This window comes from Manis javanica, chromosome 14, assembly GCF_040802235.1.
Source record: "Manis javanica isolate MJ-LG chromosome 14, MJ_LKY, whole genome shotgun sequence".
In the NCBI taxonomy this organism is placed as follows: domain Eukaryota; kingdom Metazoa; phylum Chordata; class Mammalia; order Pholidota; family Manidae; genus Manis; species Manis javanica.
Window position 1 is genome coordinate 83,479,115 of NC_133169.1, and position 26,571 is coordinate 83,505,685.

Genomic DNA, 26,571 nt, shown 5'->3' on the forward strand with positions numbered 1-26,571 from the left:
AAATCTTGGGAGAAAAAGGAAACAGTACACTTTTGGTTCTGATTTGGGTCTGATTGACAAGGCCGGCTCAAGGTTTGGCAAGTGTTTTTCCACCATCGGCACAGGCAGGGAAGGGGGATTTTATCAGACACTCTCCTCTGTCAGGAACCCCTGAGAGCCACGTCATACCTACAGCTGACTCAGGAAAACCTTGATTCCAGGTCAAGTCACTGTTACCTGGAGATGAACATGAGCCAGGCAAAGTTTCTGCCCTGGGACAGTGGTGCCTGCTCGGTTTAATTGCATGCAGATGTTGGCGTGAGCAGGGAACAGGGTGGGAGTCAGTGCATACGAACCGTAAAACCAATGAGGTAAAAGGCCAACAATAGGTGAATCCAGTAAAGGGTATAAAAGGGGGTTCTTTCTAAATTTTTTCTTTTTTGCGCTGTTTTGCAAATTTGAAATTGTTTCCAAATAAAAAGATAGTTGTTGTTTTTAATATTGGGAATGAGGGAGCTAGAAGGCTTTCCCAGGACTTCTCACAATATTGCCTTGTGTCCAGAAGGCACTGGCTGCCCCTTCAGAGTCAGGTCAGTATTCCAGGTGATGGGAGTCACCATGATATTTATGTTGCTTCAATACTCATAGATGGACCATTCCCAAGCAACAAGAGCTAGATTGCTTATGTTGCAAACCTGGGAGAATGTGAGAGAATTTCCTTATTGCCTACTCTGGAAAGAAAAGGAAAGAAGTACAGGGTTTTTGTGGATGAGGCCAGTTGAGCAAGTATTCTTTTCAACATCTGTATCTCCAAACAAGCAGACTGTTATCAGGGCCGTCTGCTTTAATCAATAACTTCTGAAAGCTGCATTATATGTATAGGTGATTCACAAAAACCTTGACTCCTGGGTCAGATCACTGTTACTTGGACATGAGCGTGGCCCAGGCAAAGTTTGTATGTTGGAACAATTACATCTATTTTGTCTATTGCCAGAATTTCCCAGGATGCTCCTGGCAGTATCATAGTGGATTTGGAAGAGGAAGGGCTGCCCAGTGCCTCTCAGTGGGCTTTCCAAGATCACAGTATCTGATCTTGTTCTGAGCTCCGAAGGCCGTGTCTCCCAGAGTGGCCACCGCCCCTGCTCACTTCCTGTGGGATCTGCTGTGGAAACGCATGGGACTCAGTCTCCTCAAGTTGGAGTTGGCTAACAGGCATGGCAGTGATTGCTCTCTCCCCCATGCAAGAAGAAAATATAGGATTCGTTTGTTCAAGCACACTTCCCAGACAACTAGAAATCTCCCCCTCAACCTCATCTACTTCTAGGATGAGTGAAAGAACAGGTTGCACTTTACTCCCAAATCTCCAGTTTGGACTGTGGAGTCATGAAGCTGAATATTTTCTCCTATCCTTTTGTCTGATAAAGGTGAACTATTTGGGGGACTTGGAAGTTCAACTGTATAATGAAAGCAAGCTGCTTCCTTGCCAGCATGTGTAAAACCAAAATGTGATGCTGCATATAGAGGATTAAACTCAGACGGTGAAATAGGTGTGTGGTCACAGGCAAGCCTCATTCTCTTTCTTTCCTGGTCATGTCATGTTAGTTCTTCTAGGAGGGAAATTTGAGGATAAGAGTCCACTTTATCTACACTGAGACTTGGGTTAAAGCTGTGCTAAAGTGTCTGTAGCAGAGGAGATGAGCTTCAGAGAGGGAGACACAAGGAAGGATTAGACGGGAGAGACAGTCACAGCTTGCTGGCTACATACACACCTAGAAGGAGCAATAGACATTAGCAAGCTGTGATCTGCCAGCAGAGATCCCGGAGGTCAGACAAGCAGACAGAGGCCCTGTGCCCCTGGACTGTGAGGGGCCAGTGGCAGCAGGGCTACCCTACAGCTGTTTCAGGGCACAGCCTGGCTAGGGCTGGAGTGAGTCAGTGAGACCACTCCCAGCCTGCCAGCCAGTGCATCCTGCCCCTGATTCATGCCAGTCACCTTGGTCTTAGTTATAATCTATCCATAACTTATTGTCCCCTACTATGTTCCTGGCACCATGCTGAACACTTCATATGTATTACCTAATTTATAGTCACAACCCGTTCTCCTTTTCTTAATTTTAAGAAAAGTATTCTTCCAGCTTTATTGAAATATAATTGACATATAATATTATGTTTTTTTTCAATGTGTACATGTACATGTGTACAAGGCATGCAGTGTGATGATTTAATATACATGTATGCTGCAAAGTGATTGGCAAGATAAGGTTACCAAGATAACACACCCATCATCTCACGTAGTTACCTTTTTGTGTGTGTATGCCAAAAACTTTTAAGATTTGTTCTTTTACTCTCTTAGCAACTTTCGAGGATACAATACAGTGCTGGCCTGTCCTCTTTTTTAAAAGATAAGGGAACAAGCTAAAAAAGGTGGCCTAACAAGGTCAAAAGTGGTGGGGCCAGGATTTAGAACCAAGAAAGTCTGGGTCCAAATCTTGTATACTTTTTTTTACCATGCTACGCACAAGTACACACACACACACACACACACACACACACACACACACACACACACACACAGTGTGTTGGATTTTCTAGCCTCTGTTTCAGGAAGGAGTTGGTATGGAGTGTCATGTTTCATCCTAGGCATTCTGCAGTCACATCTGCTTAGGAAGACAGAGTGACTGCTGACTAGGAACCTCTCAGCATCCTAAGGGAACCAGTGCCTTATCACCTGGCCAGGATAAACCCCCAACCTGGCTGCACACATTGGCAGAGGTGCCCTGTGGGACTTCAGAATCCTGGTTTGAGCTACCAAGGTCAGAAGGGTCAGTAAAAATAAATGGGCCACGTGAGTGGAAACTGCCAATGGGTTGGGCAGTGCCAGAGAATGGTCAGTCTCTTGCCCCCAGGCCATTTGCCATCTTTCCTTACTGTCTTTGCAGCCAACCTCAGTTTAAAGCCCAGGGTGGCGGCTCACGGGGAGCAGCCAGCCTATCAGGGGCCTGTGCATTGCATTGCGACCATCGTGCGCACTGACGGCCTGGTGGGACTGTACCGGGGCACCAGCGCCATGCTGCTGAGGGATGTCCCAGGCTACTGCCTCTACTTCATCCCCTATGTGTTCCTGAGTGAGTGGATCACCCCAGAGGCCTGTGCCAGCCCCAGCCCCTGCGCCGCGTGGCTGGCGGGCGGCATGGCAGGTAAGGACGGCAGCCCTGATGCCTGCCCCTTGGCCCACTGCTGTGGCGGGACAGCCGGGGAGCTTCCATGCCCTCTCAGCCCTGGGAGGGGTGCTCATTCGGCCACTCATCCCGGGTTCTTTATCAAGTCCCTGCTGTAGGCCTGACCTAGCCAAGCAGGGGAATGTCTACATGGGGAATGGTCCCCCACCCACCTCCATCTGGACCTGTGAGGATGGCAAGGCCCCATCTGGACTCATTCGACTTTCAGTCAGACGATGTATTTTGAGCACCTACTCTGTGTCAGTATTACTGAACTTCGAAAGGGAAAGCTGTTATCATGGTCGTCCTTTTTGAATATTGGCATACTGCAAACCTAATGTGAGGGTATCATTAGCCGTGTAACGTGGAAATCATCCTCCCCATCTTTCAGATGAGAAAACATGGCTCAGGGAGATTAAGTGACCAACCCAAGGCCACAGAGCTAGTGCAGACAGTAGGCAGGGACTGTGCAGTCAGAAAGACCCAGGTTCAGATCCACTTATGTGTTTTGAAACGACGGACTGGTAGTAATTAACCTCCCTACTCAGAACCCATACTGCCTCCCCCTTTCATTTAGGGTGAAAGCCAACGTCCTCACAATGATTTTCAAGGCCTTCTACCATCCAGCATCCAGTTTCCCTTCTGCACTCATTTTATGCTCCTGTCCCCTTACTCTGCTCCAGCCACCCTGGCCTCTTTGCTGCAACTCGACCAGGCCCGGCTCTCTCCCCACCACAGGGCCTTTGTACTTGCTCTTCCTGCCGCTTGCACTTAGCAATGTGTAGGTCCTCGGGGGCTTTGACAAGGCCCATTTTGGTGAAGAGAAGAGTGTGAAACCCTGATTGAGGCAGGATCAAGAGAGAATGGGATGCAAGAAATCTGAGAACTCAAATACACTCAGTACATCTGGAGATTTGGCTGTGTTGCAGGGGGGGAAGAAATACAGCTATACCCAGAGAGGTGTGGGGGAGTCAAGAGAGGATTACTTTTTAAGAAGGCTGGTAACTTGGCATGTTTGGTATTGAAGGGGAAGATCTACTGGAGAAGAGAAAATTGTTGTTCTTTTCCTCCTCCTGCCACCTTATCACAATTAGCTATGCTTGAAACTCAACAAATACATAGCAAAGCGCATGTCTTAGCCCCAAGCAGCAGCGGCGGCACATGTCTGAGGCCTGGCCTCTTCCGGCTCCTAACAGTGTTCAGTAAGTACTTGCTGACTGAGAGGAAAACAAGGCCCCATCAGCTCTCATTTCTGGGGAAAGCAGGTGTGCGTGGCCCGGCAGGCAAACTTTGTTTTATAGGCCTTGCCTGTAGGCTGAGACGGGAATGAGCAGGGCAGCACCTGGCTGGACTCTAGGGGAAGCGGCCCTGTTATCCCAGCTAGAGGCAGGAGGGCAGAGAGGGGCAGAGGACTCCCAGAGGCCATGGGCAGGAGGCCAGGGTGGGCAGAGGGCCCAGGGCAGGCAAAGGCCTTTTTTGGGAGCTGCTGGACAGCAATTACAAAACCTTGCAAGCTAGCTGCCTTGGACTTTGGTATTAATTTGTTTTTCTCTCCCTACCCAAGAATGTGACAATTTCTGTTTACACAATAAGCTGGCATTGTTTACCCAGGGTCTTTTAAAGTCACAAAAGTGCTCAAACCAGGGCACCTGAACTTATCCAACAGGGATGCCCCAGTGACACATGGTCCCAAGGCTTCTGTTTCACATATCTGGAAAATATAAGAGATGTTTAAAGGCTTGCCCTTGTTCTTTGTAATCCCTAGGCTGGCACTTCCTTGGCGAGCAGCTATCTGCAAGTGTTTGTTTAAGTCCATGTTCACAGTAAATCCTGTCTCCAGGGGACTGTAAGCCTTCAGCTTCAGGCCTCACCCTGGGCTCTCCCCCCTGGTGCCCTGGAAAGGTGCTACAAAATAATGGTGGGGCCTGTCCATGTTTCTCCAATAAAAGCTGCTAATAAAATCTTCCACTTACAAAACATTGGCTGTCAACCTGGCCTTGTACTAAATGCTTCATGTGTATCAGTCTATTTGTCCTCAGCGAAACCCCATGAAATTGGTGCTGCCACCCCATTTTACAGATGACAGACCCGAGGCCTGGAGGAGGAGGAGGCTTTTGTAAGTCCCACAGCAAGTGGCAGGGGAAGGTCAGGGCAGCCCTCACAGAAGAGCCCTGAGCTCTTTCTACTTCCCCCTGCAGCTTATTAAGCCTCTGGATGGTGGAAATGTGTAGGGATCTAGGGCCCCTCTGACCCCAACCAGCCAGTCCTGACACTTGTCTGTCTTTCTTTTTACAGGAGCAATTTCTTGGGGAACAGCTACACCTATGGATGTCGTGAAAAGTCGGCTCCAAGCTGATGGGGTTCATTTAAACAAATACAAAGGTGTCCTCGACTGTATCTATCAGAGTTACCAGAATGAAGGACTTAAAGTAAGCCCCACAGCAGTCATGCAGGGTCAGTGTCAGTCCCTGGAAAGGGATTAGACATTTTGGGGGATGTGAGATTATAGAGGAGGGAATCGAGAAACCAACGTGTTGGGGGTGACCATTTATTAAACTCTGTGCAGGAACTTGGTCTCATCTAGGCTTTGCCCCAGGCTGGTGGTGGAAGTGGGTGTGATCCCATCTGACAGGTTCAGAGAAGGCTAGTAACCTACCTGAGGTCACACAGGGGGTGTATGACAGAGCCGGGACCTGGGTCTACATCTGTGTGTCACCAAAGCCTGCCTTCTCATCAGCATGGTCTTTATTGCCCATGTGGCTCTTGCAAGCAACCTGCACAGTCCCAGGAACACTAGCATAGCTGCTTGCTGCAGGGTTTGGACTGGAGGATGGATCCCTGCTATTGGGCTAAGAGTTGAAATTGATTGACATTATCCACAATATACTGTCCAAACCTTCTCCTAGAAGTTGCAAGCCTTCAATAAACTCCAGAGTTCCAAAATAATTACCTCAGATATTCTGCCAGTGCAATTGTTGCCTAGGTAAGGAGATAGATTGCTGGTATTCCCTACTTCGCCATCTTCCTAGAAACCTCACCTCCCTTGTCTTTGGCATTCTTTTTAGCAGAAGTAGTTTGTGATTCAACTAATAAGAGCAGAGAGACATCTAAGAGAAATTCAAACAGGATGCTCTGAGATATTTTTGCCTGTTTCTCAAAATATTAATGTGTTGTAGTTCATTGAAGTCTGTAGAGACTAAGTGTACTGTTCATATTATTCCCCCTCCCCCAAATTACTCTATTTTGTAAAAAACAATGTTCTAGAAGGCAAGAGATCAGATGGTTGATTTCTTAATCTCAATAGCATTTGGTCCATAGTTAATGTTCAGAAACAGATTTTAAGTGGAGATGGCAGTATTCAGTCTGACTAACCACCTCACTGACTAAAATTAATTTTTAAAAAATTTTATCAGTTGGTTTAAAAAATAGTATCTGAGTATAGGAAACATCAAAAGGTATAAGAGAATATACTGTCTACATGTCCCTCCTGTGGTCCTGTCTTCTCTCAAAGGCAATCACTGTTACGAGTTTCTTGTAATATATTCCAAAAATTTTCACAGCCTGTACAAGCATGTGTGTGTGTGTGTGTATTTAGGTATGCTTGTATATATGTATATATGTTTCTGTATATAAATGTAAATAGTAATGTGAAAAAAAATCCCACCCAGCCCTGAAGAGTTGGGTTGCCCCAGTCAGATTCCTAGGAGCTGCAGAAGAAATGACTTTCCGTGGGGCCGGGGTGGTAGCCCCAGTCCCAGTTGGCCTGGGCTTTGGCTCTGTGGAGCACCCATTCCCAAACGGCTTTTGTTGCAGCTCACTGAGACGGGGTGAGCCAACTTATTCCCACTTATGTGGAAGAAGAACTCAGTGATAATAAAGAATTAGAAAGAATTAAAATAATGATGATGGTGCCCAGTTTTAATAGCTTTTTGTAACTGCCTTACATGATTACCAGTAAAGTAATACTGAAAACCAGTAAAGAAACCTTTATGATAGGGGGACTTAAGAGTCCATGGTCTCTGGGGGCATTCCCAAGTCACAAGGGAGGAAAGATGCGGTTTGTGATCCATTCTCTACCTGCTGTGACGACCATCCGGGGCCTCGTGGGCCATGGCTTGTACACGGAGAGCCATCATCTAAAATAGGAAGGCTGGAGGAGTGGCTTAGTGTCCTTGAGCTCCGCAGAGGTGACTGGGCTAAAGGCATTTCTGAGAGTGGGATGAATTTGGGTGACTCTAGGGAGAGACAGAGAGGAATAGCTGTAGGCAGACAACCTTCGTGGGGCACCAGAGCCCGCTGTCTTCTGTTTCTGCCAGAGGGAGCGAGAGCCCTCCCTCCACCGCAGGGCCCCCCGCCCCCACCCCCACCACCCAGACTATATCACTCAGAGACTTCCTTTCTCATTTCAAGTTCACTCATTCATTCACCCATCCATCCATCCACTGATTCACTGAGTCAGATCTATAGAGGGTCCTCTGGGCCAAGCACAGTGCAGATGCTAGGGAGTCAGGCATGCCCATAACACAGCCCTGTCTTCACTACCCTGACTGGGATTCTCAACAGGGGCACAGACAAGTCTTGGGCAGTTCCCACGGTGTGGGCAGGCCTGTGTGGGCAGAGGTTCTGGGTGCACAGAAGGCAGCAGGCCATAGCCCAACTTGGGGTGCTCTGGGAGGACTGCCAGAGGTGCAGCCGCACCGGGGAACCTTCCACCAGAAAAGGCCCAGTGGTGAAAGAGAGATGGCCCCGTAGAGGCATGGTAGGGTGTCAGATGTAAGAGGCAGCCCAGACGAAGTGCAGGGGAGAGCGTCTGGGGCTTGGCAGGCCAGGGGAGGGTATGGGCTTGACCATGGACAGTGGGGAGCTGTTCAGGCTCCATGAGGAAAGACCTATGGTGGCTGTGTGTTCTGAAAGCTCAGAGCAAACGCCGGTGGGTCTGCATTTTGCTCTCTTTAGCCTCACAGCAAAGCAGGCCGCAGCTGCTAGAGGGAGTTCACGTCTGTCTGTCTGAAGTGTCCCAGGGCCCCTGCGGGGCCTGTGCTGTGGAAGGGGAGGCTCACACTCCAAGCTGGGTCCTGCTTGGCTCAACCTCAGAGAACAGAGTCAAGCCCAGGTCCACAGGCGAGCCTCTGTGGGCACCCAGTGTGGAATTTTCCTCTTGGATCCAGCCCCAGTTCCTTGCTATTGGTCACTCTGCCTGAGCCTGTGGAATTCCAGAAAAGTTAGACATTAGCAAAGAGTGGACCCCACTGGCCCCTGGCCTGAATTGGCCTATAGTTTGGCTGAGCCACTTGCTCACCAAAGGATCCTTGTCCTCATCTCCCTCCCACTTTTCCTCTCAGTTAAGCCTTCCCCCCAAGTTCCCAAAGCCATTCTCCCCTTCCCCAACCAAGCTGCACCTCCCAGGCTGCCATGGAGTACAGAGGTTCAGGCACTGCTCCTAAAGGGAGGCCACCTGACATCCTGGTCCCTGAGGGTGGCCTGTACCTACGCTGACACCACAATGCCTGTGACATGGAAGAGGGCTGGATTTCCATTTTCTAAAAGTTACAGGACCAATTTTGTTTGTTAACTTGGTAAATATACAGCAGTCAGCTAACTGGTTTACATCTTATGCCTGGCAGTTCTTGGGCCATTTATGCTTGGGTAGGGATTCGCCTTTACACGTGTTGTCTCTTCCCAGAAAAGACATTTAAGGGCAGCTTTCCCCACCCCACCCCTCCCCAAAGCCCTTATCTGTTCTCATGGTGTTCCAGGTTACATTGTAATTATTCCTTAATGGGGTGTGTCTCCCCTGGTAGGTTTTAAACTGTGCAAGGGCTGCAGCCATGTCACATTGATCAGTGCACCCAGCTCCAGGCAGGAAGCCGGAGGGAGGGAGGAAGGAAGGAAGGCATCTTATCATGTGCCCTGGGATGGGAGACAAATACAGGCTTTTTGTATTAAAGGCTGAGTTAAACAGCTCATCAGTACAGACTCATATGAGTGACCAAGGTGCAGCGCTGCTCTGCATAAACAGGTGACACCTCCCATTGAGGATGGTGAGGATGACATCCGCTGTGAATGAGGGCTCGCTGCACGGCGGGCACTGTGTGAGTGCTTTAAAAGCATCATCTCACTCCCTCAACACCATTTCAGGTCATTAAGATTATTATCCCCATTTTACAGTTGAATTGAATTTCAGAGATTTTGCCCCTTGCGCAAGTAACACAGCTATTAAATCACAAAGTTGTGTCTCAACTCCATGTCTGCAGTTTTAAGCATGATCTGAGTTCTCCCCTGCTCACCACTTGGGGACCATCCTGTGAAGCACCTGTCAAGTGGTTGGCCATGGCTGAATGCTGGGTCTAATGCCCTGCAAAGTGAGTGGAGTGGAGAGCTCGGACTTCGAGATCCCCAAGAACTGTGTGTGTGCATGTGCCTATGTGCACGTGTGTGTGTGCACAAGAAAGAGCAGCAATTAAGCAAGTGTATCTGGGCATTCATGGGACTTAACAGTTTGCCTATAGCATTTAGTCCATATGCACAGGCCTGGAGGAAAAGCCCCTTTGAGGGGAGATGGGTCAGGCCAGGGCCATCATTCGGTCATCCTGCTGGTCTTGGCCTGCAGGGGTCCTTTGGCCCTGTGGGGTCCAGCCTGGGGAGAGTGGGCAGCATTGCCAGCCCCTTGTCCATCAGTGGTGGCCCTGCAGAGGGTGCGGGCCAGCCCCCTGTGATAACGCTGCCTCCTGCCAAAGGTGTTTTTCAGGGGCATCACCGTGAACGCTGTGCGGGGCTTCCCCATGAGTGCCACCATGTTCCTTGGGTATGAGCTCTCGCTGCAGGTGATCCGCGGGGACCACACAGTGACCAGCCCCTGAGCACCAGGTCAGTGTGCCTCCTTCCCAGCCAGTTGTGCCTTCTTAGAGCTTGAAGCTCTTCTCTGCCATGGAAATGTATTGGCTTTCTGGAACGTCCCTCTGTCATTTGTTTCCTGTCTAATCAGTGTTAATCCTGGGCCTAGAACTGTCACCTACTTGTCATCAAAAGCCCTTCTGAAATGCCCACCTGTGACTGGTGGTGAGCTGGGTGCTTAGTAAGTGAGGTTAGCACAGAATTTACCTTTTCATAGTGAGCTCACCAATCTATTTTTCCATTCAGCAGCTTCAACAGCTCTTGGAGAAAAAGCCTATTTAGCTTCACTGTACAAATTCAGCGACCCAGGCTCACAAGTGAGGACTCAAACCAGGGTGCCAACCCCATCAGAGGGGCACCACCTCCCCACCTGCCTACTGAACTCAGAGCTTGAGTCTGAGAGTCACCAGTTGGCTCCCAAGGCCCTTAGAGGACAGCCTCTGCCTTGTTCCCTGCCTCCTATGCCTCCACCTTTTCTCTTTCCTGTTGCAGAAAGATCACTGCAGCCCAGGAATCTAAAAGCAAATCTGAGCAAGTGACTCCCTGCTCAGATGCTCTCAATGGCTCCCCATTGCCCTCTGGGTAAAGCATCAGCCCTTGACAACCTTATCCTCGCCCACATAGTAAACATACCATCCTTGCTCTCACCTCTGGGTCTTTGCACTTGCTTTCTCTGCCTAACATCTGCTTCTCATGCCTTCTGCCCTGTCCTTGGCTTCACTAACTCCTCTTTGTCATCCAGGCCTTGGTCTCTAAGTCTCCTCCTCCAGGAAGCCTATGATGATGCCTCGGCCAGGATGAGCTGTGCCTGCTGTAGGCTCCCTCCCACAGCCCTGCTCAGCCCCTCTCACATTCCTGCATGACTGCAGGATGACTTTCCTTACTCCCCAGGCAGCCTGAAGGTCCCAGGAGAGCTGGGACTGTTCTTTCACCTCCATATGGCTAGTGCCTGGCATGGAGCCTGGCACACAAATGGCCACTCAGAGACATCACTGAATGGATGGATGTCTCCAATATTCTCTCTATTCCTCCCCTTCTTCTCTCCCTTGTTTTTCTTTGTCTGGCCCCAAACTGGTTACCTGCAGAGCTCACAAGACAAACTGGGATAAGTCCCTGAGTTTTCTAATCAACAAGAAACGATTTTGCCTTAGTGACTTCAAATTCTCTCAAGAAAGATGGTCTTCATCACGAAGGCTTGGGAAACCTCCATGCTGCTTCCCCTGGGGCAGTAGAGGTCTGCTAGGATGCATGGATGGGGCCAGACCCTGGAGCCAGGGAAAGGACATGATGGATCAGGCTGACTAGATCAGAACAAGCCCTAGATGCTGGCTTTAAATCAAATGCTTTCACTTTTTACTAAAACACCGACATTCCCAGCTTTCCTGGCTTTTTGCCCTCTCCTATAAAAGGAAAAGGGTAGCAATGCATTTTGCATAATTAAACAGCTTGGGGGAAGAGTTACTGTATTTGGACCTGTAACTGGTCCAGGGCCAGGAAGGGAAGTTGTCTGATTCTTAAAGCTGTGCTCAGATATCAGCCACTCCCCACTTTGAACAGATGAAAGTGATTTTTCCAAAAAGGCCTATAATAAAGCCCATGTATTTTTATTGCAGAAAAAATAGAAAATACAAATAAACAGAACACACAAAAACACCTATCATCCCAAGACCTTGTTATTCTTCTCAGTGTTTTTTATGTATATCCCCCAAATAGGATCCCATTTTACAAAATATTTTATAACTCACTCTTCCCACTTGATAATTTGGGACCATTTTCCCATGTCATTAAACATTCAGCTGCGAGGTGGTTTTAATGCCAAGACCTGGCAGATCCCAGAGGGGCTGGATGCTTGATTGAGCTCCTGCACCCTGCCACCTGTGACCACCCAGGGACGTTGGCTACTTAGGGAAGAAGGAAGAAGTTTCTAGCAAGCCAAAGCCTGATCATCCTGGACTTAGCCTTTCCAGAGCAGGGACCACCCCAGTTAGAGTCTCTTCTTTCTGAAAGGACTCTCAAGGTACAAGGCGCACAGATGCCCGTCTGCTTTCCTCTGCCAGGGTGGGAGGAGTGGCTGGTGCCCCTCAGGTGGCAGAGGGGCTTCCCAGCGACTTGCCTAGAGCCTTACCTTGAACAAGCCTCATCCGAGGAATTCACCTTTAACCCGAGAGGACGAAGGCATCTCCAGCAAGTCCTGAATTTGAATTTACCAAGTGGCTGTGAGATCCTGAGCAGGTCATGTTCTAGGGAGGAGCCATATCCAGTCTTTGAAGACAGGGAAACGAAGGTCTCCCTCAGAGCCTAGACTGAGGACAGTGGTGTGTGTTAGGGAGCTCGGGAGCTGCAGCTCCCTAGAGGTAGGGGGGGACCATCTCAGGTCCCTGAGTGCAGGGTAAGAATGGCCAGGAACTGTTTCCAGATGCCTACTGGGAATAGAGTCCGACTCCCAGCAGCTCCTGCCTCCTCCCACAGCCAGACGCAGCTCTGCTCCGGCTCCTCCGGTGAGAACACTTCCTCTGCATTCATCCGCTGGGTTATTTTCCTCCTAGGTCACACGTATGAGTGACCCAAGGACCCTCTGAAACCCAGCGAACGCCCCCTGAGGTTGCTTTCTGTGTTTGGTTGATTTTATTATCCACATGGAGAAACTGGAATCAGATAATACAAGGAAGATGACCTTGTGTGGGGGAAGTGAGGCCCCAACCGGTGGTCAGCAGTCAGCCCCCAGACCCGTCAGAGGCCCAGGAATCCAGCTACACCATCCCTGCCAGCCCTCCAGGGCCTCCTCCCCACTACCTTCCTGAAATAGTGCCCGTCAGTCTTCCTGCCACGACTCTCATATTCCAAACCTCCCCGGTCCACTTTAAATTTCAGGAAAATTCATTTTCAAGGAAAGAGATACATTCTTCTTATAATGTCTTTCTCGAACATTTACAATGAGTCCCAGACAGCCTGGTAACTCTTTGTCGGTCCATGAAATGCTTCACAGAAACAATTTTCAAATGGGATGTTTGACCCCAAGATCTTGCTGACCAATCACCCCATTACATGAAAGTCTCATCTTCCCTCCTTTCTCCCCAGGGCCAGAGTCAGCAGAGCAAGGCCTCCGTCTACTGGCCACAGGTTGCTGCTGAAGGCAGCTTCTCCAGATGCCGCTGTAGTGAGAGTCCTGGAGAGAGAAGGCCTCCCGCCACCCCTGCTGTGCGCCTCGTGGGGGGGGCCCTCAGCCCTTTGGCTGGGCCCGGAATCCCTTCTCCCCCAGCTGCCCGGGCTCTGCTCCTGAGCTGGCCGCTCGGCCGCCGCGCTGGAAGGACGCAGCGGATCACCATCCGTTTCAGATCTGCACCGGCACCTGGTGAAACAGCCCCTGCCCCTGCGCATTGCAAACTCGCTGGGAGGTCCCGGAGGGGCTGGGGTTGCCTCCAAAGTTTCCAAATAAAAACATCCAAAACCGCTTCAGCTCCGTTCGGTATCAGATGCTTCCGCCTGGACTCCAGGAAACACTGGCCACCCTCACTCTTCCCTCTGTGCAGGCCCCTGCAGCTGTTGCTGGCCTAGAGAGGCCACTCCGCGCAGGGACAGGAGGCCCCGAGCACGGCCGTTCTTCGCCCGCGGCCGACGGTGTGCGTGGTGGACCCCGGCTCGTGTTGCGGCGCCCGCGGCTGCGGCGCTCCGGTGGCGATGCGCTGGGCACCAGGGCCCGCGGGCCGGGGTTCGCAGGGCCTTATTTTCATCTGGGGAACAAAACGAAATAAAATACTTTAACCGCAGTCTGGTTTCCTGGATGATCTCATCACGCTAAATTTTATTTCTCACTGGAACCATGTGGGGAGGCCACTGCTCTTTGGCTGTTAAGTGGCACGTGTCAGTGGGACAGTCTCAATTTGTGGCCACAGCAGGCGCTCCTCATGTGTCACACAGTCTTCCTGATGAGGGCAGTTTTGGAATCTCAGCACAGGTCCCAGGCCAGACGCCACCAGCCAGTCACAGCTGCACACAGATGAACGTACTTGCCATTCCTGGCTTAAATCTGGTAGGGAAATATCCTTCGATTCCCGCTCTTTTACCCTTGAACGTGTCCTTGATTTCTCCGTTCCCGCTGCTCTACAAAAAGTCACCCAAAGAAAGGCTCCCTGGCCTGAGAAACTACAGAATCACCACTTGGTGGCAGCAGAGGACAATTAAACCCCCCACGGGTGGCAGTTTCTGGCCGCGTGTGACCTTGGTCCTCAATGGCGAGAGCACCAGGGCCCCAGGACACGTCTCTGCTGGTTCGCTTGGTCTCGCTGTCTCCGTCTCCCTGTTGCTGTCAGTGGTTGAGCAAGCCTCTGACTGGGGAGAATGTCGCCTTGGGTTCCAGTTCCAAGACTGTCACTGCCTATGGACATGACGTTGCAAGCTTTTGCCCGTTTCCTCATCTGTAAAACGGCCACACTAAGTCTCCTTTTCTTACCTTCCAGGGCTTCAGTAAGAATCAAGTGCAAAAGTGGTTTTATGAACCACGAAGCGAGAAATACAGGGGTTAGAGAAAGGTGGGGAAGGGGATCACTTGTGTCTTTTTTCTTGTTTCTGGTTTCGGCCCACCGTCCTCTCTGCAAGTCTGCCCTGTTCTCATTTATTCAGGGGGCAACACAGGGTGGCTGGGGTGGTGTTCCTGGGCCTTGTCTCTATAGGGGAACCCTGAGAGCTGGCTCCTCGGATTCCGGACTCCAAGGTGGGCATCCAATATACACGCTTGGAGCGGAGCGGACACAGTTGCTCATGTGGCCCTTTGGGTGCCCAGGATGTCTGACAAGTCACCTGGCAGCCCTCCAGGGCTCTGACCCCAGCACCCCTCTCTGCCAGGCTGGCACCACAGAGGTTTCTAGGAAACATTTGGTCCAGCAAAGGAGTCCAGCCCCTGAGCAACTGAAGCTGGAAAACCTTCCAGAGAATCGCTGCTTCCCCCATCTGGCTGAGCGCGGGGAGGGCCAGCCCGCCCTGGGCTCAGGCACCCCCACCAGTTACAGGACCACGCCAGCACCTGGGCCGCCCGCCTCCCAGCAGCACAGGCCCGTCTCTCCCTCCGCACCCGTGGATTCTGAAGATCTGCTGCCTTCTACTCACTGCTGTGCTGAGCCAGCACCTGCCATGTGCTGCATGCCTTATTGGTGTTTGCCAGATGATTCCACCACACCCTCAGATATGAAAAAAATAAATGAAGCTTTCTTTATTTTTCTTTAACATTTATTTTTGTTTGAGCCTCCATTTTACCTAGCAGAAAAAGTTGTTTTGGCATTTCAGGGTAAAACTCAGAAATTCCTACTTAAACATAGTCAGCTGAGGATTTTTTCCTTCCCCTCCCTCTCCCAGGGGTGACTTTAGATCTGGGCGACTTGGGGTACAGGAAGAGGCTTCTGGCTCTTGGGAGATGCTCCGCCCTTCACTGGCATTCTTCCTGTCTAGTCTTGGGGCATGGCCTTCCTTCCATGGCGGCTTCTGTGGAAGCATCTTCACCCCCTCTGGTCCTGGCCACGTGGTCCATGCATCTGCCACACCCGAGGCTCCTCTGGCCTTACTGTCCTCTGTGACATAGCCATGCCTTCTCTGTCCTATGGGAAAAGCCTAGGCTTCTTTACAGAGCTACTCAGGGACCCGCATCAGGCCCGGCTTCCTGGGGCTCCCTGTGTCATGCCCCGTGTCAGGTGTCAGGGGGATTCTCCTTTCAGATTGTCATCTCCGAGTATACAGAGCTTGGAAGCCCTCCATTCCCAGTCCTCAGCCCTTCCTGGGAGTTCTGCTACCACCACCCCACTCTGTCTTGGAGCAGAGCACACACCAGTGTCTGGTATCTCCTCTCCTTTACACCTTCTTTTCCATGGTCCTAAGAATTATTACTTCCTACCTAGAGTTAGGATCTCTACCCTTGGAAATTCAAAAGTCAAAAATTATCCTGCATATTAATAAATGAAAGACAAACACAATCTATGCAGAAAAAGCATTGACAATATCTAATATTCATGATAAAAACACTCAACAAATTGAGAATAGAAGGGATCATCCTAAACCTGATAAAGGACATCTATGAAAAGTCACAGCTAACAGCACATTGAGAGGAAAAGACTAGATGCTTTCCCACCAAAATCAGGAACAAGACAAGGATGTCTGCTCCTGCGTCTTCTATTCAGCATTGCACTGGAGGTGTGAAAGGCCAGTGCAAATAGGCTATAAAATAAAATAAAAGTCCTCCAATTTGGAAAAGGAAAACTAAACTACCTTTATGCACAGGCGATGCGATCTTGTATGTAGAAGATCCTGAAGAATCCATTAGAAATATTAGAACCAATAACCAAGTTCGGCAAGATTTCAGGACACAAGATCAACACATAAAAATCAACCTAGCAATTAAATTTTCAAACGTGAAATTAAGAAAACACTTCCATTTACAATAGCATTTGAAAATGAAGTAAATAGGCATATTTTAATGAAAGAAGTGCGTGAGTTTTACACTGAAAACTGGAAAACCTTGTTGAAAGAAATTTTTAATGTTCTAAATAAATAGAAAAATACTCTATGTCATGGGCCAGAAGACTATAAATATTATTAGATAGCCGTATTCCCTAAATGGATCTACAGTTTTAGTCCAATGCCTCTCAAAATCCCAGCTGTCTTTTTCTGCAGGTATGGATAGACTCATCCTAAAGTCCATATGGAACTGCAAAGAACCCAGAATAGCCAAAATGGTCTTGATAAAGAAGAATGAAGTTGGAGGACTCACACTTCCCTCCCCCAAGGCTACAGTGCTCAAGGCAGTGCGGTGCTCGCTTAAGGAAGCCGTGTAGATCAATGGTGTCAAAATAACTGTTCATCAATAAACCTTTATTTTAATGGTCAACTGGTTTTCAACAAGGGTGCCAAGACAATTTAATGGAGAAGGAATAGTCTTTTCATGAAATGGTGCTGGGACAACTGGATAGCCATATGCCAAAAGAATGCAGTTGGAACCTTAACTCACACCATATGTGAAAATTATCTCAAAACGGATCATAGACCTACATGTAAGAGGTCAAACTACAAAACTCACAGGAGGAAATAGAGGAATAAATCCTTGTGACCTTGCATTTGGCAAAGGTTTCTTAGAATACCAAAAGCAAAAATGACAAAATAAAATATAGACAAATTAGACTAATTTAGACAACTAAAAACTTTGGTACTGCAAATGATACTTTCAAGAAAATAAAAAGACAGCCTACAAAATGGGAGAAAATATTTGCAATCCCGTATCAAATAAGGGACTTAAATTCTGAATATATATAGAGAACTCTCACAACTTAACTATAAAAAGACAAATAACCCAATTTAAAAATGGGCAAAGTATTTGCATAGACATTTCTCCAAAGAAAATATACAAATAGTCAATGAGCACATGAAAAGATTCATCACTAGTCATTGGGGAAATGCAAATCAAGGCCACAATGAGATACCACCTCACATCCACTGGCATGGCTGTAATTTAAGACAGATAATAACAAGTGTCGACAAGAATGTGGAGAAATTGGAAACCTCATACATTGTTGGTAGAAATATAAAATGCTCTGCCACTTTGGAAAACAGTTTGGCATTTTCTCAAAAAGCTAAACATAGAATGACCATATGACCCAGCCATTTCACTCCTAGGTATATCCAAGAGACAGAGAACATATGTCCTCACAAAAACCTTTACGTGAATGTTCACAGCAGCATTATTCATAGTGGCCAAAAAGTGGAATCAACTCAAATGTCTTCCAGCTGATGAATGGATAAATAAAATGCGGTATATCCATATAATGGAATATTATTTGACAATAAAAAGAATTGACATAATGATATATGCTACAACATGAATGAATCTTGAACACATCATGCTAAGTAAAAGAAGCCAGTTATAGGAAAACACACATTATGGTTCCATTTATAGGAAAAATCCCTAAGAGGCAAATTTGTGAAGACAAAAAGTAAATTGTTTGTTGATTAGGCTGGGGAAGGGAGATTGGAGAATGGCTGCTAATGAGTACAGGGCTTCTTTTGGGAGTGATGAAAATATTCTGAAACGAGATTGTGGTTATGGATCCACAACCATATGAATATGCTAATTCCCACTGAATTGTACACTCTCAGTGGGTGAAGGGTCTTTGCATTTCTGCTTAAGGCCCCCTTTCCAAAGGAAGAGAGGTTTTGGTCTGGGGTGAATGACACAGGTAAAGTAATGAAGGGATTGCAGGGTTGAGACTGCACAATATCTCCCTGCTTCAAATTGGGCAGATGGGCAGAAAGAGAGACAGACAGCTGTGGACTGGCCCACTTCAAGTCCAGCAGCATCTGGGTTTGCTTTGACCAGGGGCAGTGTGCCCTGGACCGGAATCTCCAGGGAACAGCCCTGCCGGGGCCCACCAAGCTGCACAGGGCAGCTGGCTGTGTTGAGAACTTCCATGCTCTTGTTGGTCATGTGTGAGAATGAGGCTCTAGAGTCAGTTCCCTGAGTGGGAATCTTGGCTTTTTCCCTTGTGAACAGTGTGCCCTGGCAAGTTATATAACCTCTCTGGGCCTCAGTTTCCTCATCTGTGCACTAGGAATAATTATATACAATAATTATATACTTACGTCATGGGTTGTTGTGGAGATCCAACTAGATATCCCACAAAACATGCTTAGCATAGCACCTGGTACACTGTTAACACTCAATAAAAAATGTTGGTTTTCCTTCTCTTTTTCCCAAGGTGCCTTCTAAATAAGTTTGACTCTCCTGGCCTGGAGAGGAGAGTAATTACAGCACATCTCCCCACTGGCCCTGAGAATTCTGCTTTGAGCTTGCCTGCTGGGGTGTATCCTGTGGGTTATGAGACTTTTGCAGAAAAGCCAAGGGAAACCACCAAGCTATGCTGGTGATTAATTTGTGACTGTGGGTGGCAGCTCATCTGTCTGACCATCTTCTCTGGCAACTGATTGTGTTCCCAGGTGGTGCTCTGAACCATAACCAAACACAAGCACCTGGCCTTGCTGTGGCCCCATGTGGGGTGAGCAGTCCCCATACCGTTTACAGCGCAGGCTGTACACATATTTTGAAATGCAGTGCAGGTCCAGAAAACGCAGAGCAAGGAGAGAAGAGGAGGCCCTGCAACCAAGACCCAGGACACCATGCGGCAGGCCGCCCAGGGAGCGACAGAAGCCTCTATCCCTCCTGCAGATGCTCAGCCCAGCCCCAGACAAGTCCTTGGGAGAGAGTGCACCCCTTGTAAGTGGGGCCAGAGCTAGAGAAATGCTCACCGATCCCTCATCACAATTCTGAGATCAAACAGTTCTGGAAGCCCAAGGTTTGTTGAGACTTATTTGACTACAAAACCTGACTACTTTGTATGACTGCTTATGTGTTTGCCTGCAGAATATGAATGTGTTTAATTAAAGAATCCTGCCCCAGGCCCTGCTATGGATATTATGTAACACATGGTGCATGAACTATGTATTTCCTTTCTAAGAGTCTAAACAGTTTGAACTTTGGAAACTCTCTGGCCCCAGGTTTTTGGATAAGGGAATGTGGACCCATATTGCTACGAATCTATATTACCCTCAGGCTGGAGTCAGAGGAAACACACCTGATTTACATAGAAAAAGAAAATACTAAAGCAGAAAGGAAATAGCCAAGGGTTTGGAATCAGAGAACTGGGGTTGGAGCCCCACTCTCTCACCAGCTGCAGCGCCTTGGGAAAGTCATTTAACCTTTCTAAGCCTTGATTTCCTTACCTGTAAAGCAGAAATAATAATACCTACCTTCTACAGTTATTAGGGGATTAAATGAGATAATGCATGCTTAGTATATACAGAGTAAGTGCTTAGTAATTAAGTGCTTAATATTAATAAATAATAATAAATGTATTATTTGATTAACCTTTATCTTGTATCTTTGCCCATGGAGACTGCATTCAGTGCCCTGCATGGGGCAGGACTCCAGTGCTGGGAGCGCTGTGCATGAAGCAGGGGTGCTGAAAACACTTAGTGTCAGAACTTCCAGTCTCAGAGAGAAATCATACAGGAGATGCTATACATACTAATAAAAATAAGAATCATTGGAACATGAATTCTCATACCCACTGTTCTGGGAGATCCTCAGTAAACCTCCTTGACAAAACCTACACCCCACTCCTGCCCACCCACAGCTGTCACGTGAGGTATTCACTTCTGAGAAGCAGATGGGTCAACAGGCTGTGACCACTGTCTATTTGTCTTAAGGTCTGTGTCCACTACATAACACTTGATGGCCTTCAGCGCTGAGCAAGGACAAAGGTTAAACCAGTGGTCCTTTTTGGAAAGACTCTAGACTCAGAAATCAAACCTGTTGCCCTTTGATACACATATCACCATAAATAAATCACTGAGAAACTTGTTTCTTTCTGTCTAAACAAAGACCAAAAAAATTGTGTTCGGCTGTCCCCAGGAAGCCACAATTTCTATACCCAAGAAGATAAATACAACAGTCTTCTGGCCAGTGTCCCCTTTGCTAAAACTCCCTCTCTGCCTCCACTATGCAGGAAGGGCTTGGCTGCAGGTGCAGGGCAGAACTTGTAAACCCCCACTCCAGAGCTAACGGACCTGCAAAACTCCAGGGGTGTAGCTGCTTAGATTATCAGAGAAACTCACACTTGGCCAAGGGCTGTGTAAGGTACAGGTCGCATGAACTCTTGCTTAATGTTGTAACTGGTCAAAAATAAAAGCCAAGCAGAGTCAGTGGAGGAACTCTGTCTCTTGGTGATCTGAACTTGCCTTTCATTGTGATCACAGTGTGTGAACACACTGTGCCAAGGATGGTCTAGCCCAGTAGGGAGGGGAAGCAGTTCTGATTTTGACAGTACCTAGAAAAACACTTCCCGCAGTAGATTCCTCTCAGCTCTTCCCAAATCTCTAACCCTTCATGTAGCGGAAAAGAGGGCCATTCTGATTGTCAGACCACCACGATCCCAAGACCCTCACTTTAACCATGCCCCCACCCCACTCATCACACACAGCTAGGGAGGTCAGGCCAGACTGTGCCCTCCCAAGTGGCCAGGTCATGAGAACCCCAGGCTTGGGGCCTGCCTGGGGCATTAAAGGGCTCTCACCTTTTTGAGCACATGCAGTATGTTCTGGGAGCCACCTCTTCTCCAGGTGAGCACATTCCTGACCTACAGACCAGGTCAGGCTTTGCTTTTGCATTTCAAAGGCCTTTCATCCAGTCAGTCAATATTTACAGAGCATCTACTCTGGTATGGGAATAGTTTAGGCTCAGATTAGGCATTTGGGATACAACAGTGAGCAAAACAAAGTTCTTTGCCCACGGAGCTGGCATTTGAGCAGGGAGATACAGGCTGTAGGCCACAAAGATGATCAATTAATAAATGGGAGGCATCTTAGAAGGTGGTGAGTACTGTGGAACAGAAGCCAGGGTCAGGAGTACGGGGAGGGAGAGCGGACTGAGTATTAAGGCAAAATGGTTAGTCTATCAGTCAGGGTTCTCCAGAGAAATAGAACTGAAAGGTGATAGGTGATGGATGATTGATGGATGGATTTATAACAAGGAATTGGCTCGTTTGATTACGGAAGCTGAGAAGTCCCATGATCTGCCGTCTGCAAGCTGGAGGCTCAGGAGAGCAGGTGGTATAGTCCTCACATGAGTCCAAAGGACTGAAAAGAAGGGAGCCTGTGGCCTGAGACCCCGTCCCAGCACAGCAGGCTGGTGTCCCAGCCTAAGCTGACAGGGCCAGTTTCTCTTCCTCTGCTCTCTTGGTCTATTCAGGCTGTCAGTGGATTGGGCGATGCCCACCCACACTGGGGAGAGCACCTGCCTTATCGGTCTATTGATTCAAATGTTTATCTCTTCCAGAGACATCTTCGCAGACATGCCCAGAAACAATGTTCAGTCAAATATCTGGGCGCCCTGTGGCCTGGTCAAGTTGACACATAATAACCATCACAGGTACAGCCACACTGTGCCAGCCAGAGAAGCTAGTCCAAGATCCCTTGGGCTGCCCCCATTAGGCCCTGCACCCCAGCGAGGTCCTGTGCCTGGCCTGTGGTGCGTGCTAGCTGAAGGTCTCTTGAGGGCATAGGGGTCAGTATTGATCTCAGGGGTTCTCTGTTTTGCGCTCTGACCCAGAAGATCCACTGTGTGAACTCCTGGCTCAGCTTCAAGCACTTTCTGCTCTTACATGTGAATATGCCGACATTCTTCAGTAGTGTCCCACCTCCTGGACTCACAAACTGCTGCCTTCTCCCATTACAGGTACCTGGTTGGCTTCTCAGGACCCCAAACTTTTGGGCGGTGCCCTGAGCCTCCTTCCTCAGCATGCACAGACAGGGGCTTCAGACAGCCCCTGGCCTTGCCGCTGGAAGCCTCAGACGGTCCTCACGCCCCCTCCATTGCTGTGCGCTCTATAGCGCCCCCTGGAGCCCCGGACTCAGCTCATGGGGCTTCAGGTCTGTGTTCAGGATGAGTCCTACGATTACAGGCATCTTCCAGCCATTCAGCCCATTGACAAAGTTTGCAGCTTAATTTGTTTGGAGCAGCAAGGAATGAATACCACACTATGTTCTTTGTTTTCATATATATTTATTCCAAAATAAAGATAAAAATTTAAAAATATTATTACAACTGATTTTGACGTAGTGGGGCTTACTTGATACTTCTAATTGCAACAACTTGGAGAAGAGGCTTTTAAAATTCAATAAATAGAATAAATAAGATTTCATCTTCATACTCTGCCTCTCATCCTTTCTTTCTGGAGATTTTCCAGGAGACTCTTCAGAAATGTCAGTGTGTTGCCTGCTGTGGCTTGGCTGCATGGCTCTTCACAGGAAAAATACTGCGGGGACAAAAGTTAGCAAATACAGAGTGATGGGAACAGTCCGAAAGAGCAGCCCAAGGACCTCGCTGCAGGGGTGAGGAGGGCAGCGTGGTGCAGCGGGAAGGTGTGCAGGCAGCTCGTGCTTGAGACCTGAGCAAGGGGACAGAGAGGTCCAGGGCTAGCAGTCGGTGGAGTGGCGGTGGGTGACTTTGTGATAGGATTTCAGGGCTTCCCCCTGCCACACACAGACACGCACACCTAACAAGCAGTTCGAAATCTCACTAGAGGAGACCTTTCTTGGTTTTCTTTGAGGCCTAAAATTTTGTTATTATACTTTCTGGATGACTCCCAAGGTCATTTTATAGCACAATGGCCAAGAGTGGAACTTCGGGGTCACATAGAGCAGAATTCAAATCACAGCTCGGCCACTTAGTAAATATGTAGCCTTAGGCCGATCAGTTAACCTCACTGAGCCTCAGTTTCCTGCTCTATTAAGTGAGGGTGATAGATCCTAACAAGCGTCCCTCAGATAGGCAGGTATTCAGTGGAACAGTGAATATTAAGCACTTAGAACTACATGCTGTTGATGGTAGAAACATGTGAGTTGGGTAGCTGAGTGAAGGGGTCTCACCTTCTGTGGTCTCACATGGAGACGCCAAAGCCCAGAGGGCCCCTTCCCCCACTCTGGGATAGGCTCTATGCTAAAACAATGTGCCAAAGGTCATTTAGGGCAAATGGCAGGTATCCACCTGGATCTGGAAGCATTTTTCTTTAAACAACTTCTCAGCCAATCAAGAAAAACCTTTACCGTACCTGGCACGACAGCCTCTCCGTTAGCAAATGGAATCACTAGGATTATTTAATATTCTGTGGGCTATGGCCCTGATTCTGCAGATTTTACCCTCTAATGACAATCAGGATGGACGCCCTCATTACTCAGGAGGTGGAAAGAAGTAAATGGCAAATAGGTGTGCGTGCTTTTTAAAACTAAGGGAACCATGGGCCAGTGGAGCAGGTCTCACTTTAATTTTAGTATTATGATCAAGTTTCTTAGAAGGCTCTTATTGACCTTGAACTGCCGATTTCAGAGGTTCTCATTCAGATAGAGTTGGCATCAACATGACATAAAAATAACTAACTAGAGCCCATCACAGATAAAAACAAACTACCTGACACTTGTTGTTCTTTAGGGCTTCCACTGTTTTCTTCACCTGATTCAAGATCAGGATTCTGGGACTTGCTACAGTGGTGTTGGTCATCCGCCACAGGCCCTCCTGGAAGCAGGGTGCAGTGCAGTTGTCCTGGTAAGTAGTTAAGAATTTATGAAAAGGAACTCTCAGAACAGCTTCGAGAAAGAATCACAAGGAGAATGCTTTTAGAGACTATTTTAACTGAACCAATCTAACCTAAACTGGCATTCTTTTAGGTAGTTCCTTTGCCAAACTAAAAAATGATCTTCAGTATTTGGAGGTGAGGCCATTTATCCACAGTCACACTCCAAGGAGATTTCCAGAATGTTTCATCCAGGGAACCTGAGGCCTCTGGGCCCTGGAACACACACAGTCCTGAGTCTCCTTTTCAACAAACGCTCCCCTGTTCGAAGTCTCGTAATAGTGAACTCTAAAGTACAGAGAAAGGAAAAGCCTTTGCACACCAGCCTGATGGGATGTGCTGACCGAGTACAGCTGGTTTTCAGTGTAACTAACATCGTACACCATAACCCGAGGGGCTGGGCTGGGCTATAAAGGTGAGGTTCCTCCTCAGCAGGCGCCCTATCCTAACCTCATCTAATGGATGGGCGTGGATGGGGTGCAATGTCTGACCTCAGGGTGAGAGGTGCAGACTCTCCCAGGCCTTGCTTGTGAGAGAGAGCAGTGTAATACAGCATCTTGGGTGTTTTCTCCTCCCCTTAACCAGAAAGTTCCTGCCTGCCTCCTCTCTGCCAGTATGGAATGACCCTCAGGAAGCCCTTGCCGCTTCCCCTCCCTCCACAGCCTCATTCACCCTGTCCTCCCAGCAAACAAACATGCAATGGTCACTCTAAGTCAGCCAGATAGGCACATAGAAAGGAAGGAGGGAGGGAGAAGGCATAGCACACACAGTGCATGTCAGAGGAAAGAGAGTTGCATTTTATCTGCAGTGTTTTGCAACCCTAGAGTTAATGCAAAAGAGTTAATAAGCAACGTGGTATGGGCTATGTCGTTTGATGTAATTGTGCACATGGCCACTATGGAAAAAGACACTCAAGGTTCTTTTTTAAAATATTGAATAAACTTCTCAAGGGACATACACCCGACTAAATACAAAGTTTACATAGTATAGAATTTCAAGAAACTGGTTTTAAAAGGAAATACTAATGTGCAATAATGGCAACTAAATAACACTTTCTTATTTAAAATACCAAACAGAGCAATTTAATTTTATTTAAGAACTTAAAAAGAATCAAGATTATTATATTCTACTATACTTACAGAAGGAATGGGGAGGCACAAGCAATCAGTCACCTGCAAAAGAGCAATTTCAGAGTGAAGATTCCAGATGTGCGAATTAAAATCAGAAAGTTCTTAAAAGAGCATTTACTCACATTGGCACTGCAGCTGCATTTTGAAGGTGCATCTTCCTAAAGTAAGTAGAGAGACAAGAATCTATAATGGGTGGTGTGTTTTTCACACCACCCATATTTCACTTAGATTTTCAACAGCTGTCTTTCCTTCTTGTGTCCTCTCCCCGCCCCAGTTCACCTGCGCTTTGTTGATGAGGAACTTGACATTCTTGATCCCTGTCAAGGTCATACAGCCCTGGCTGGCCGTGGAGTGGACAAGCAGGGCAGAGGCAAGGACTGCAGCCAGGAGCATCTTGAAGTGGGGCTGGAGCTTGGCTTGCAGATGCCTTCAAATCAAGTCTTATTTAAAGGTCCTTCACAAACATGGAAAAACCCTGACATCAAACTGATACCAGTGCCCACTTTTTCTCTGTAAGTTTGGGCTGCTTGACATTGAAAAAAAGATATATGTATATCACACTGAGTCACTTGACAAAGACTATGTTACATTGTGCTGGGAAATATTATTCCTCAGAAAAGATGCTTTTTCAAAAAGTTGGGTCCTGAGATGCTGTAGGAAAAGTTAAAGATCTTCAAACCATAACTTTTTTTTTTTTAAGCAGAGATTCTGATTGTGAGTTAGAAGACTTTCCATGAAGGCCCAAGTGTGTATTTTCCCTTTTTTACTTTATTGGAAATGCTGATATACTAGCCCGTCACTGGTGTTCTAATGAAGGAGGGGGATGGGGAGGATGAGAATTAGTGCAGGACAGCTGTTCTGTCAGGGGTTTTGCAAGTTCAGTGTAGTCATTGCAACCTTACTCTTAGAATACCTTATTTCCAAACCTTAGCACTGTCTTTCAGGTCTGGGGCCAGATTATCTCCCTCAAACAAATGCATCTTTGTGCAAGTATTCCTTTGAACAAGTGTGTCTGAAGGAGGAACTCTTCAACATTTTGTTAAGCACAAAAAATGTGGTAATAGTACCTATTAAAACTGGCCTTGAGGGTTCCTCAGTGTTTTTAGGTAACTTAAATAGCATGGTGTAATATCAAGTAAGAATTCAGTGCTTGCAATAGGTAACATTTATTGCTAGATGTGTTCATGTTTA

General features: G+C 47.8%; 2 protein-coding genes across 16 annotated transcripts in view; one reads left to right on the forward strand and one right to left on the reverse strand.

The window, feature by feature from the left end:
• Positions 1-13,857, forward strand: part of SLC25A48 (solute carrier family 25 member 48) — a 35,981-nt gene extending 22,124 nt beyond the window's left edge. For 7 of the 15 annotated variants that reach the window (XM_073221654.1, XM_073221656.1, XM_073221655.1 and 4 more), the window contains 3 exons: positions 2,919-3,176; positions 5,493-5,626; positions 13,170-13,857. In XM_073221654.1, coding sequence (XP_073077755.1) covers positions 2,919-3,176; positions 5,493-5,626; positions 13,170-13,646 — 869 coding nt within the window. In that variant the 3' untranslated portion in view covers positions 13,647-13,857. The other 8 variants (XM_037016365.2, XM_017650757.3, XM_073221661.1 and 5 more) reach the window with 6 other exon arrangements.
• An 8,968-nt stretch (positions 13,858-22,825) lies between these two features.
• Positions 22,826-25,773, reverse strand: IL9 (interleukin 9). The gene is made up of 5 exons (XM_017650754.1): positions 25,660-25,773; positions 25,503-25,538; positions 25,390-25,422; positions 24,088-24,219; positions 22,826-22,936 (listed from the first exon to the last, which is right to left on the reverse strand). The coding sequence occupies exons 1-5, from the start codon at positions 25,771-25,773 to the stop codon at positions 22,826-22,828; spliced, it is 426 nt and encodes a 141-aa protein (XP_017506243.1).
• Between the last annotated feature and the right edge of the window lie 798 nt (positions 25,774-26,571).